The following is a 15494-nucleotide window of genomic DNA, read 5'->3' as shown; positions in this document are numbered from 1 at the left end:
TTAAGAATCATACATTTTTTATGATTTCAAACTTTACAAATATTCATAGCAGTATTAGTCACAATAGCCAAAATGTGGAAACAGCCCAAACATCCCTAACTGATGAATGGATAAACAAAATGTGGCATATCCACAGAGTCCTGGATATACATAATATGGAATATATCCATAACAATAGAATATTAGTTGGCCATAAAAAGGAATGACGTACTGAAACATGCTACAACTTGAATGAACTCTGTAAACATTATGCTAAGTGTAAGAAGCCCATTAAAAAAACTACAAGTGGATGATTCCACATATCTAGAAGAAGAAATCCTATAGACAAAGTACATTAGTGGTTGTATGAGACTGGGATGGTTTCTTTTTTGTGTGGATGAAAATGTTCTGGAATGAGACAGTAATGATGGTTGTACAATTCTGTAAATACATTAAAAACCACTGAACTGTCCACCACAAATGATTAAAATGTATGATGTGTGAACTGTATTTCAATAAACTGCTATTAAAAGAAAAAAAAAGTAATTTTTGTCCTTATCCACATAATTTATACTATCTTCAGAGTTCTTTATATGAAGACAGCTGAAAAAGAGATCAGATCCGAGCTACCCTATCACTGTGATTTTACAGTCTTTCCATCATAAGATACTACCTTTTATTTTTATCCCTTCTCTCACTGAATATTCTTGTCACACCCAAATTTCTAAGTTATTAATCAAAACAGAAGTAACTCAGGAAAATAAAATAGGAAAAAACAGTGATGTGAACCATGACTACTTCTCCCTACTACTGGCCTAAAACCTTTCCTATTCGCTAACTCACCTTCATAAGGCTATTTTAACTTGTCTTGCTTTCTTCATCTATAATCTGAAAATGGGATTTCTACCAATTTACCCACCATAGCAGCATAAGAAAAATTTAAAAACTTTATTTTTAAGATGGATCGAAACCATTTTAATATCTTTAAAAATTTATAATTCTTTTAGTTCTCCTCCTTCCCCAACCCTTCCCGTCAATGCTATCATTCTGAATCTTACCTCGGTTTTTTCAGTCACTTCGGCTTCTGTCATAAGTTCTGCTAAAGCATAGACAAACCCAAGATCTAACCTGAGGTCCATTTCTTGGATCAACACCTTGAAATACCTATAATACAAAGTAGAAAACATTTAAAAACCATCGATTAAGTGCATTAAGAAAATCAGGTGAGGAAAAAAGCATTAGATAACTATTAGAATGTTGAAATTTAGGATTTTCTAAATGAACAAAAATGTCATGGCAACATTGTTCATAATACCAACCAACTCAAAATGTGAAAATGCCTATGAAGAGAAAACTGATAAGTAAACTGTGGTATATAGTCATAGAGCAGATTATTATACATTAGTGATAATAAACTCTAGCGAATACAGCAAAAATAATAAATTTTGGTAAAAAGTTGAATGAAAAAATCCAGTCCTAAAAGTACACATTCAGTTTAACAAAAAAAAAAATTTTTTTTAATGAAAAAAGGAAAACTAAGAAGGTACATATGTGGTAAACACATATGTGTTTAGGTACATATGTGGAATGAAATTATATTTTAAAACATAAGGGATGAAGTTAGTGTTTATCGTGGTTGACAGGGTGGAGAAAACAAGAAATAGGGGAGTAATATATCAATGGATGTTTCTGTCAATATTCTATTTCTTAGACTGGGTGGTGACAATTTTAAGATACCATTTTTTCTTGTTTCTAAAACAATATGCAGTAATTATAGAAAAATGAGAAAACAATAAATAAAATACAAGTACATTTCATTCACAGCCTTCTGACTCTTCAAGATTATAAAACAGATTTTCCTAATGATCTTTATAATTTAATATTTTGCATGTAAACCTTTGCCTCACCTGAAATCGATTCTTTAGAGAGTATAATTAATTCACATATTTAAATCAAAACATTAAATAAACACACAGAAATATATTAAGACACTTACTTAATACGTGATATCTGGGAATGCCCTGCAGATCTCATGACAATACTGACATCTGTAAAGGGCTTTGGAGCTACAAAAGTTAATAAATAGGATTAATCCCATGATGCTTTAAGCAAAAGATAAGCATTTTCTTGCAATTTAATACACATCACAATGGAGATTTACTAAATCATGAGTGTCAATTAAAATTACTATTTGTAAGATTGATTACAGTCTTATTTCAGACCCCAGGATGTTTTTTTTTAAGTATCTGTATTCACTTTAAGGATAAATCCTTAAATTAGCAATTTTAAAGTAGAAGTATGCATTAGAATCACCAGGGAAACACTGTGAAAACACAGATTTCAGGGTCTTGTCCTGGGCTTCCAGGTAGAGGGGCTTAGGCATGTGCAATGGTGAACAGCTTCCAAGCAGATTATCAATACCGCCTTAGATAGTTCAGAGCCAGTGGTGTGGAGGTGGCGGGCGGGAAGCAAGGGCAGGAGGGAGGAAAGAGAAAGGGGAAGAGGGATAACAGAGAAAGAAGGAATTCGAGGGAGAAGCAGAGGATGGAAGAATAGACTTGTCATTACACTCATCTGGAGAATACAGGACATTTTCCATGGTCAGAAACCACTCTGAATTTGATTTTCTTCACAATTTATTCAAAGGTCCTGGTGGCTTTTAAATCAGGAATTTACAAATCAGTAATATTTCTAAAAATTTAAATATATATTCCTAATTAATCTTCTCCTCAGAATTCAATGTGTTGTTGACCTTAGTTGAGTACTTGTTCCTTTACAAGAGGTTTAATTTTTTTTTTTTTTAAAGATTTTATTTATTTATTTGAGAGAGAGAGAATGAGAGAGAGCACATGAGAGGGGAGAGGGTCAGAGGGAGAAGCAGACTCCCCGCTGAGCAGGGAGCCCGATGCGGGACTCGATCCCAGGACTCCAGGATCATGACCTGAGCCGAAGGCAGTCGCTTAACCAACTGAGCCACCCAGGCGCCCAAGAGGTTTAATTTTCTAATGATCCCACAGAAACTAAACTTGAGAATGGTTTCGTGGTTTTTTAATAAAATAAACCATACAGAGAATATAAACATTTTTATAGCAATCTAAAAATATAAACAAACCTGAATCCATGGTGACCGACTTGGGAGGTTTAATTGGATAAAACACAAATGGAAATATAGCACCATGTATCTGGTTTTGGATCTAAGAAAATAAAGACAGGTCAGTATATTAATATGTTAATTACAGAACCCGACTAGAATAACAGGATTTAATAAGTAGAAGGAATCAAGCAGTCTAGATCAACACTGAAACTGAAGTACTAGGTAAGAGAGACCATGGGAATACATTTGGTTTATTGCTATGTTCCTTAAGAATACAATTTGACTATCTTTTCAGACTCACCTGTATTCTGTAAACTTGAATTCTAAATGATGACTGATGTGCAGATGTGCTATATTCTACTTTCAATGCTGGAAGATAATTTCTTCTTATAGCTATTACATGTGGCTGCAGAATTTTCATGTTAGTACCACTAGGTGTGAAGCGAACCTGAAAAATACCGCCCCCCCCAGACTGTTGTATTTCTCTGTATTCATAATTAAAATTAGAAATTTGTACCGAAAACTTTAAAGATAATGTTAATTAAAACAGCAGCCTAAATAGTTGATTAGACTGGATCTTTACAATTTGACTAGGTTTAGACTGGATCTTTCCAATACAACTCACAAAAATGTTCATATAATCCTTACAACTTAGTTGTATCGCTTTTTATATAAATTTACTAAAAAATAAAGTGGTAAAAGAAAAAATAAAAAGTAAAATAAGTAAAACAACATATTGGCTTCTTGTTAACTAAGGAATAGATCTCATTCGCATCTTAAGAGAAAGTCTGAGTTGTTAATACAGACAACTATTCCTTTATTTTGTATAAAGTATATATGACAGAATTCACTGTTTTGTAAGGAAACCAGACTTTCCTTAAAAGTTCACCAGTGATTCATCTAATTACAACAGGTAAAAATTAACACTTCACATCAGTACTTAAAAATATTACCGGAATGTTAGTGTCCAATTCAACAACCTTATCTTCTGAAGGTGAAGATTCAGTATATTCCTTAAATTCTTTCTCTAACTTCTCAGTGTGCTTTACACTCATTGGCTTCCATCTTGCCTTCTTCTTGGGCTTTGTCTCCCAAACCACATCAGAACTTATATATGAAAGCAAAAATCATGGTGCTAATTTATAAACATTTTCATTTTACCTGGTTTATTACATGAATTGCAAAACCTTCAGTAAAATTTTACAATATCCTCAGTTATATGCAAGTACACTACAGATTTAAAAATAAGAATTCAATCAATACTTAGACTTTTACCCAGACACTATTTAGGTGGTAGAGATATTATCAGTAAACATCCTTGCCATCCTAGAGCTTTATTTTAGTGGAGTGACAGACCCATAAATAGTAAATATAATAAATTTGTATATTATAATATAGTTAAGAAGTGAAAATGCTTTTGAAAAAAGAAAAAGTAAGACAGGGTGAGTGATCTGGAGTACTGAGATATGCCAAGTGATGGGGGCTGCAGTACTGAAACAGAGTGCTCAGCCAGGGTGTCACTGACAAGACGGGACTTCAGCAACCTCACAGCAGAGAAGGGAGTTACCCAGCAGACAAGAGAAAAGCATTCCTGGGACAGGGACTAGCTACAGCAAAGACTCAAAAGCAGAGCACGCCTATAGTGTACAAAGAAGAGCAAGAAGGCAGGCAGGTCTGGAACACACTAAGGGTAGAAGATGAAGTAAGACAGACAGTGGGAAGCCAGATAATGTAAAGCCTTATAGAATATTGTAAAGACTGAGTTTTATTGTGAAATGAGAAATCACTGAAAGATGAGATCATCAACGTGATCTGACTTAAGCTTTATAAAGAATACACTGTGTTCTGGGAGAGAGGGGAAGGGGTGGGGATGAAGGTCAGAAGCAGGAAAACTGGTTAGGAGTTTAATGGAATAAGTCAGGAGAAAAACGGTGATGGCTCTACCTAGGGTAGAACAGTGAGGCAGTAAAAAATGGTCAGACCTGTGTCTGTCTTGAAGGTAGGGTCAGCACAGAACTTCTAGATGGATTAGATGTGGAGTGTGAGATAAAGAGAGGAATCAAAGATGATTCCAAAGCTTTTTGCCTGAGCAACCAGAAGGAGGGAGTTGTCATTAACTCCAATGGGGAAGCAGGTTTTGTAGAAGGATATGAGGAACCAGGTTTTACGCATATGAAGTTTAAGACGTCTCTTAGATATAAGAGTAGATATTTTGTGTAGGTGGTAGATATACAAGTGTGGAGTTCGGGACAAAGTTCTGGTTAAAGAAACATTTGCTAAATTTTTTTGGCATATATTGTGGTATTTGAAACAGAGAAGAGAAGAGGACTCAAGTCTGAGGGCTCCAGGGCACCCAGTATTAAGCAGCTGAGAAGTAGCCAAGGAACGAACACATAAAGTGGAGAATTCTGGGATAGAAAGAAAAACCAAGATGGTGAGGTATCCTGAAAGTCAAGGCAAAGAAAAACTATCAAGGAGGAAAAAAAAAAAAAAAAAGACGAGATCTGTGTAAGTGCTGTAAACGTAAGCAACATGAGGACTGGTCTCTGGTGATCTTGACAAGACCAGTGTCATGGTGCATTGACAGCAAACTCCTGCTGGAGTGGTTAAAGAAAGAACAGGTAAAATAATTATTGGATATAGTGAGTATATTAAACTCTTCTGTAACTGATAACACTTTTGAGGAGTTTGGCTATAAAAGGAAGCTAAAAAGTAGGCAGAGGGTAGCAGGGAAAGTAGACTCAAGAGAATTTTTTAAGTTGAGATAAATAATACTAATGGGCATAACCCAAAAGAGAGCCAAAAATTATTGATATAGGAGAGAGAAAGAATTGTGGGATCAATGTCTCAAGAAGGCAAGAGGAAATGGAATAGAGTGCAAAGTTGAAAAATATTTTTAAATAGGAGCACATGTATCTATGATAACTGTGGAGAAGATGTTGGCACAGTGTGTAGGTAAAAAATGTTCATGGGTAGAAAGTTGTGATTTGGGGGAGTGGGTCTTTGGAAATTCCCTTTTGACTGCTTCCATTTTCTCACTGAAATGGGATACAGGGCAGTGAGGTATGAGAGAAAATAGGGGTTTAAAATGAGACAAAGTGTGAAATTGTAATCTAAGAGGGGATGGAACAAATCTCACTGAAAAACTGCTGAAAGACTTAAATACAGAATAAAAACATCCATCTACATTCTAAAATTACCCCGTTTACAAATATAAGTTATTTAAGTATTCTATTTATTAATTCCCTCTAAAATTTATATTCACTTAATAAACAGAGAGGCAGGAACTGTGTATTATTCCTCTTTGCACTCACATCATTTAGCATAGCACTTAGAAAATAATAAACACACTTCTTAAGAATAAAAATAGTTTTTAATATTCCTTTTTAAATGGCATGGATTCCATTCAATGAAAAGTCAAGGGCGTTTCTAGATGAATTTATATAGAAAAACAAATTTAAACCTATACCATATACCTTTAAATTGTGTGACAGCTTAAACTCAAGGGTTCAAACTACATTATCCTGGTTATACAGACTGGAATCTATAAATGCTCTCAAATTAGGCACTAATATATACAAATTAATTTTACCTTAAGTATTTATGAACAGGAATATTAAAGGATAAAGAATAGTTTTACTGGTGATGATTTACATGGGGAATGATATATTCCATATTATCTTATTGTATCTTAAAAGTGTCAAGCTCAAGTTAAAGAATGATTGGCTTTATTCCTCCAACAACTATTTATGGAGCATCTACACTGTATCCTAGACCGTGGGTAGTAATAGAAAATTAAATATTTCCTTATGACATGTTAAATAAAGTATACTTTTGATAAGCTGAATAATCTTTTTTGAAAGCTGAGATCATCAACATAAGACCGGATTTATAAATTTGATTTCTGACATATCTTTATCTCAAAAGGCAAAAAAAAAATCTCAAAAGCATTTTTAAATCAGCATTAGCTTAGTATAATAGTCAAAACACAAAATTTAAACAATAATTTTAGATTTTACTATCACCGTTCTTAATGATTAAGAACTAATTACTTAAAATTTAATGTATCTAACCTTGTAATGCCAATATAGGCTACTTCTTGCTTTGTGTAGTTGTTGACGAGAGAAATTCCAACATCTTGTAAGGCCAACACAATTTCTTGCTCTGCTAACTCTGCTTTCTCACTTTCATATGTTGCTTTAAATACCCTTGGATCTTCAGTGAATAAAATAATGCGTTGTAAGCCTTCAAAGAATGAAACTAAATAAATGGTCTTTTTCCCCAAATTTATAGGTGTCATCATATCCTAAAACAAAAAATCAGAGTCTTAACCAACAGGAAATCTAGATTCCACATTTGAAAAATGAGAATTATAATGGTAACTCCTTCAAAGGGTTGGACAAACTAAATGAATTAGTATTTGTATAACATTCAGAAATTTACATAATTAAAATCAGTTGATGTTAGCCTCTGCCATTATTATTATGAAGTTATTAATCAGGAAGACAGGTTAACTGTTATTGTTCTTTCAACATCTTAAAAAAATTTAGTCTTCCTTAGTAGACTAATCAATAACACAAAATATTATTTTCTTTGCTTTATTCTAAGACCAATCAATGTGTTACATGTTAAAAGTTGTTCAGTCAGAAATAGGATAAAAAATATCTGACACTTCAGTTGCATGCTCTATAAAGCACAGATATTCACCACATGGTTAATTCTGCAGGAAGCCCTTATTTATAAGCATTGTGTTAATATCAGGGTCTTGAAGTTCAATGACAAGATAATAGCAAATTCTAATAATAAACAGTCAGCCATGAATTTTTGGTCAATATTCTAGTGAATATTCTGATCAATAGGAAATTTTAATATACAGTAGTCCCCCTTCTCTATGGTTTTGCATTCCATAGTTTCAGCTACTTGTGGTCAACCACATTCCAGAAGCAGATGATCCTCCTTCTGACATATGGTCGGAAGATCGGTAGTAGTCTAATATTACATCCCAACGCCTACGTCTTTCATCTCATTTCATCTCACCCATCTATGCATTTTATCATCTCACATCATCATCATAAGGGCGAGTACAAAGTATTTTGAGAGAGAGAGAGACCACATTCATAGGACTTTTATTACAGTAAATAATTGTTTCATTTTATTATTAGTTTTTGTTTTTAATCCCTCACTGTGCCTAATTTATAAATTAAACTTTATCACAGGTATGTATGCATAGGAAAAAACATGGTTTATATATGGCTTGGTACTATCAGTGGTTTTGAGCATCCACTGGGGGTATGAGATGGCGGGGGACATACTGTATCATACACATTCATGTTATAATACAGTGAATTTAAAAAGTGGAATTGCTACCATAAAGTCAGTACTTAATCTATTTATAATACTTGCTAAAATAAAATACATAGCACTAAAACTACAATGAAAAATAAGACAACTAATTTATTTCCAAATAATTCTGAAGTCCTAATATTCTGAAGTGGATTTCAGATTTATCTTTATAAAGTTTAACTAGCATTATGATATAAATATGCAAAAGTACTAATCAAAAGATCAAATAAGATTATTTATATAAAATAAAATCATTCTTCCTGAATAAATTCTAATAACCAAGAATTAAAAAATTAAAATTAGGCCAATTACAGGCAGCCTTCTCAAATACATCAAAAGACAAAAAAATCTACACTGGACTCCACAACAGCAAAACTAGAATACAATGGAAAAATATATCAATATACTAAGAGAAAATGACCCTCAACCCAGAATTTCCTTACTCAGCAAAAATATCCTTCAGTAAGTACAAAATAAAGTTGCCTAAAGACAAAAACTACTAAATTTCACCATCAACAAGGACTCACTCCTGTAGGAAATTCTACAGGAGGAATTAAAGTGACTCAAGATGGCTGTTTGCAAGAAAAAAGTTATGCAAATAAAACAGCACCTATTTGGGAGAAAACATTTTATAAAACTCAATATCCAGCCATAATAAAAATCTTTGGCAAACAGAAGAGTAGATGAGGAGTTTTGCTTTTTTTTTTAACCTCTTATCAAACTGTCCTCCAAAAAAAGAAAATACCAAACTTTGGCAAAGATCATATTTGAAGGCAAAATGTTGAAGGTATGTAATTTAAGATCACATATAAGGCAAAAATATTTGCAAACACCACTTTCACTCAATAGTATATTAAAGATCCTAACCAGTCCAGTAAGGCAAAAAGAAATTAAAGATGAAAGGACTGAAAAGGGGAAAACAAAACTCTCATTATTTGAGTCATGACTGCCCATATAGAAAAATAAAAAACAAGTAATATTAATAAGAGAATTCAGTGAGTTTTCTGCATACAAAATCAATACACAAAATGCCGTAACACTCCCAATATGCTAACAAGCTTAATTTTGAAAAGATACCATGAGTTACTGCTCTAGCAGTTGATGAGTAGGTGATCTCTAGACCAACCCTCTTGCTAAGAACAAGAACTTTCACTAGACAAAATATAAAGAGGATAATGTGTTTGAAAAGACAGCAAGGCTACCAAGACAGTAGGATTAATGAAGCCAAGATCTGAGTGAGAAGGAATTCTCAAAAAGCCAACTGCCAATTCTAAAAGTAGAAGCAGACACTGAGAAGTTAAGAAAATCAGAAAAATATTGCATAGTCTCATGGAAATGGAAGGATTAAAGCTGGAATATAGGGCATTAAAAAAAAGAAGGGGTCAACAGCTTAGGCTTTTAGTTGAGTCCCCAAAGGGCTATACTCTAGGTGGCAGGGTGAACTCAAAGTAGATTAGTTCTTACAAGGATTGAAGACTAGATTCAAATCATTTCAATCCTCCTTTAGATTAAGGTAATCCACCCCCCAGACCAGCTGCCTGACAAAGGCAAAACCATTTCTTCTCAAGAAAAAAGGGATACTATACAGTGCCTAAAACTGTTGCTAAAACTTTTCATATACTATGTCCAGCACATAGTCAAAATTAAACATGCATTTAAGGAATATATATGAGTGAACACTAAGAAAAAAAAAAGAGAAGATATAACAGTATCCACAAGAGATCTAGATATCAGATTATCAGATAGGCTTTAAAATAGCTACAACTAATATATTCAGTGTAGGGGCACCTGGGTGGCTCAGTCATCAAGTGTCTGCCTTCGGCTCAGGTCATGATCCGAGGGTCCTGGGATCGAGCCCCCATCGGGCTCTCTGCTCAGCAGGAAGCCTGCTTCTCCCTCTCCCACTCCCCCTGCTTGTGTTCCCTCTCTTGCTGTCTCTCTGTCAAATAAATAAATAAAATCTTTAAAAAATATATATATTCAATGTAACAAGGTAGAGAATTTTGAAACAAAACTTCTAAAAAGAAATCCTAGAACTGATCATTTCAATAATTAAAGTTAAGAACTCAATGGATGACTTTAAGAGATTAGACACCACAAGAGACGTCTAGTGAAAGGTCAGAAAAAGATATTCATACTGAAGTCAGAGAGAAAAGGATGAAACAATATAGAATATCACATGAAAATCACAAGGGACATGGTGAAAAGGTCTAATATTTTTGTAATACTGGAGTCCTAAGGTGAAGAAAAAAACAAGTGCCAACTCTGAAATTTGACATCCAGCATAAATATCCTACAAAAAAAAAGGGACAAAATAAAGACATTTCTAGACAAATGAAACTGAAAGACAATTTGTCAGCTGTCGACTCGCATTAGAAAAATACTGAAGAGAAGAAAAATTAACACAAATGGAAACATGGAGAGGCAGTTCGGAAAAATGGAAGAAAGGAAAACATGTGAGTTAATTTAAATGCATTATTAGTTGCAGAAAGCAGTAATAATACTTCTTATGGGATTTAGTATATATTTAGAAATAAAACACACAACAGTACATAAGATTAAAGAGGGTAAATGGAGTAAGAGTTCCAAAGTCCTCATATTATTGGGAAATTAGTACCAGTACTAATTTACAGCAGGTTTTAGTAAGTCAAGAATGCATGTTGTAGTAGCACTAAAAGCTACAAATTTCTTTTAGTGTGATGATGTCTATACATTCCTTGCAGAACACATATAAGCTATGGTCATGGGTTGTTACAAGAGATATGTGCTATTGTGGAATAGGGCGTGTAGGTCAAAGTGGCTCATAACACACCCAAGTGAGCCTTGTTCCATCACAAGAAAACTGTCATTGCAGGTGACCAAAGAGAATGCTTCCTTAACTGGTAGGCAAAATGTGTGATGCTCCCGGCTGGCAAGCTTTGCTTCCTGACCTGTATCTTTCTGTGTAGGCAGTTGCAGACTGTAGTCTGTGATAGTTTGGAGAGTCTAAATGTTTAAATCTAAAAAGATACAATGGTGGGCACTGCAATATTATATACTAATGATGCATGATTAAAATGATCAACCTACCAGGAAAATATAACAATTCTAAATTTTTATCAACCTAATCACAGTTTCAAAATATAAAAGCCAAAATTAAAAAACTAAAAGATGAAAGTATGTATCTACAAGAGATTTTAAATACAATGCTACAAGCAAACATGCAAAAAACCTAATGAGTTAGAAGATTTAAACAATAATAATAAACTTGAAATTGACATATATAGAATATTGTAACCAACAACTACAGAATATTCTTTTTAAATATACATGAAATATGCACAAAATGACTACACAAAATCTGGCCCACAATATCTATCTCAATAAATATCAGGACCGAATCAGAGTATGTTCTCAAATCACAGTGGAATTAAGTTAGAAATCAATGAACGTAATTAGGAAATTCCCTTACTTTTTGAAAACTAAGCAATGACCTAAGGAGCCATGAAACCAAAATATAAAAAAAAAAAAAAACACAAAATAAAAAATATGTAAAATATTAAAAACAAAATATATATATGGATATAAAAATAAATACAAATGAAATTTAGAAAATATTTTGAACTAAAGGATAATAAATATAAAGTACATCAAAATTTGTGAGATAAAACTAATGCCGTTTTTTGGAGGGAAATTTGTGCCTTTAAGTGACTTCATATAAAAGGAAAATCTGAAAACCACTGATCTCAGTATCTGCTATTAACTCGATTGTGTCCCCTCACTCCCCCAAAGTCTTATGTTCAAGTCCCAACCTCCAATGTGACTCTTTTGGACACAGGGCCTTTATGGAGGTAGTTAAGGTTAAATGACATCATAAAGGAGGGGTTAGGGCTCTGATCCAACAAGATTAGTATCCTGCTAAGAGATACCAGAGAGTTCACTCCTTCTCTCTCCACCACGTGAGGACAGAGTGAGAGGGTGGTCAACTGCAAGTCAAGAAGAGTCCTCATCAGGTTCACCAGAACCTGACCATGCTGGCACTTTGATCTTGGGCTTCCAGCTCTCAAACTCTGAGAAATAAATTTGTGTGGTTTAAGCCACCCAGACTAAGGTATTCTGTCATGGCAGCCCAACCAGACTAACACAGTATCTATCTCAAGAATTTTTTTTTTTAAAGATTTTATTTGACAGAGGGGGAGAGAGAAAGAGAGAGAGAGAGCGTGCATGCATGCACAAGCAGGGGGAGCTGCAGGCAGAGGGAGAGAGAGAAGCAGACTTCCCGCTGAGCAGGGAGCCCCACGTCGGGCTCAATCCCAGGACCCCGGGATCATGACCTGATCCGAAGGCAGACACTTAACTGAATGAGCCACTGGGCATCCTGACTAATAACATTTTAATAAGAATTTCTCAAAGTCATTCAAAATGTTACTGGAAAATGTTTATACATAACTTTATCATTATAATAAACCACTCAAAAATAAATTCCTTAGTGGGTCCCTAAAATGATCCTCACAGAAGCCACATTGACCTAAAATGACTGTCAGTGCAATACTGTTTATGAGACAAATGCTGAAAGCACCTTACCTAAGCCTAGTGTACCTTTTATAACGTAACAGCAGCAAATAATGATGTAGTCATACAGGACCTCTTCTGGTTTTAAATGTTTTGGTTAAAATTTGAATACTCCTTTTAAAATCTTCGGCATTTTTTTTTTAAAAACAGTATTTGGTTCTAATCCATGAGCATGGAATGTTTTACTATTTCTTTGTGTCATCTTCACTTTTTTTGATAAGATATACAGATCTTTTACCTCTCTGGTTAGGTTTATTCCTATGTATCTTACGGTGTTTGATGCAATTATAAATGCGAACCAATTCCTTGATTTCTCTTTCTGCTGCTTAGAGACTATATTATGCTTAGCGAAGTAAGTCAGAGAAAGACAAATACCATGTGATTTCATTCATATGTGGAATTAAAGAAACAAAACAAATGAAGGGGGAAAAAAGAGGCAAACCATAAAACAGACTTTAGAGAACAAACTGAGGGCTGCTGGAGGGGGATGGGTTAGATGGGTGATGGGGATTAAGGAGGGCACTGGTAATGAACCCTGGGTGTTACATGTAAGTGATGAATCACTCAATTCTACTCCTGAAACTTAAAAAAAGAAAAAATCTTTGGCAGTTGTTTAAAAGTACAGACACAAAGCAGGCCTTATAAATAGCAAAGCCGGAAGAGAATATCTTTAAAAAAAAAAAAAGATGTTTAGAACAGTAATACTCAACCCCATACGTACATCCTTTTGTGTTACTTCACCATGGCTTTTTCCACATCTCCACTTCAGCTTTCTAGAGCCCACTGGATCAGCCCATGTATAAAATACTGCTTTTCCAGGAGGGAGGGAATCTTCTATTTCACTGAGAGAACTATCATAAATAGTAAAAATATGCATTAAGTGCAAACATATGAATGTATAAAGAATCTAAAATAACACTTAATTTGGAGTCCACTCATTGAGATTTGTGATAGTTCTTATTAAGACTAGACTGAAATTTTTTTTCCTTATACAATTAAAAAGAGGTTTTCTAAGAAAATGAGAATATTTCAAGGGAAACATTTGTCCCACTTAGAAAATAAAGAGTTTCATGTTTTTGAAACTTTTTTCTTAAAGATTTTATTTATTTGAGAGCGAGCACAAGCAGGGGAGCAGAGGCAGAGGGAGAAGCAAGCTCCCCACTGAGCAGGGAACCTGATGCAGGGCTCGATCCCAGAACCCCGGGATCATGCCCTGAGCAGACGCTTAGCTGACTGAGCCACCCAGGTGTCCCCATTTTTGAAACTTCTTTGAACTTTTGTTTTAATGCAAATGAATTGTGGAAGAAAACCATTCCAACTATTATCTATACTAAATTTGAGAGAATTTAATTGGGAACTCTTTTCTAAGTATTGGTCTTATTCTGGCAAAAACAAGACAGCTAAATTATTATTTTTTTAAATCTTAAGACATGGCCTATGGGGCGCCTGGATGGCTCAGTTGGTTAAGCGACTGCCTTCGGCTCAGGTCATGATCCCAGGGTCCTGGGATCGAGCCTCGCATCAGGCTCCCTGCTCGGCAGGAAGCCTGCTTCTCCCTCTGCCCCTCCCTCTGCTTGTGTTCCCTCTCTCGCTATGTCTCTGTCAAATAAATAAATAAAATCTTAAAAAAAAGACATGGCATATAAATCTAAGAAATTCAATCAACTCACAAAATAATTTCCAGAAAAGCAAAAAATTGGAGAAGATACAAACCAAAGAAATAATAGAATGTAACTTTTCTGAGCTGAAGCAGCAGCTGACTCTGGAAACTCAATGGCAGGACAAGACACAAAAATTAATGAAAATGGAATATCATCCTAGACATCTTTGTAAAAAGTTTAAGTTTTAAGAAAACATACAGAAATCTGCCCATAAACATCTAGGAAAATCACAGTTTACCCACAAAGAAAAATAAGACTGGTCTCACATTTTTCTATAATACTGAATGCCAGAAAACAATGGAGCAATGTCTACACAATTTTGAGAAAAGAAGTTAGGACTTAAAATTTTATGTCAAATTGTCATTAATTTGCAAGAGTAAGACATTCTCAAACAAGCAATAACATATTACCCACAAACTCCTACTGAAAAAGTAACTCAAAGTCTTTTTCCAACCAAGCCAGAGAGGACTTAAAATAAAATTTTAAGAACTGGGATATAGCGTCACCTGGCTGGCTCAGTTGAAAGATGGTCTGGCTCTTGACCTTGGAGTCCTGAGTTCGAACCTTATATTAGATGTAGCCATTACTTAAATAAATAAAACTTGGGCGCCTGGGTGGCTCAGTCGGTTAAGCGTCTGCCTTCGGCTCAGGTCATGGTCCCAAGGTCCTGGGATCGAGCCCGCATCAGGATCCCTGCTCTGTGGGGAGCCTGCTTCTCCCTCTCCTCCCCACTTGTGCTCTCTCACTATCTCTGTCTCTCTCTCTCAAATAAATAAAATCTAAAAAAAAATAAAATAATTTAAATAAATAAAACTTAAAAAAAATTGGGATATAAAAATATTAAGCAACTAGTCAAATCAACTTGT

At 34.5% G+C, this 15494-nt stretch overlaps 1 protein-coding gene across 7 annotated transcripts in view; it reads right to left on the bottom strand.

The window, feature by feature from the left end:
* Positions 1-15494, bottom strand: part of VPS13A (vacuolar protein sorting 13 homolog A) — a 267040-nt gene that overhangs the window by 48558 nt on the left and 202988 nt on the right. For 6 of the 7 annotated variants that reach the window (XR_010407545.1, XM_045882283.3, XM_064578959.1 and 3 more), the window contains 7 exons: positions 13689-13818; positions 7147-7379; positions 4027-4180; positions 3375-3521; positions 3092-3173; positions 1976-2045; positions 1038-1143 (listed from right to left, as the gene is read on the bottom strand). Coding sequence is in view for 6 of the 7 variants with exons in the window: in XM_045882283.3 (XP_045738239.1) it covers positions 1038-1143; positions 1976-2045; positions 3092-3173; positions 3375-3521; positions 4027-4180; positions 7147-7379; positions 13689-13818 (922 nt within the window). In the remaining variant the exon portion in view is untranslated. The remainder of the gene's footprint in view (positions 1-1037; positions 1144-1975; positions 2046-3091; positions 3174-3374; positions 3522-4026; positions 4181-7146; positions 7380-13688; positions 13819-15494) is intronic. The other variant, XM_064578958.1, reaches the window with a different exon arrangement.

The sequence above is a fragment of the Mirounga angustirostris genome, unplaced genomic scaffold (assembly GCF_029215605.1).
Source record: "Mirounga angustirostris isolate CCGP_5_RB_7025 unplaced genomic scaffold, mMirAng1.0.hap1 SCAF_15, whole genome shotgun sequence".
NCBI classification, from domain to species: domain Eukaryota; kingdom Metazoa; phylum Chordata; class Mammalia; order Carnivora; family Phocidae; genus Mirounga; species Mirounga angustirostris.
The sequence above is the reverse complement of the archived record's forward strand: the minus strand, read 5'-3'. Positions and strand labels throughout refer to the sequence as shown.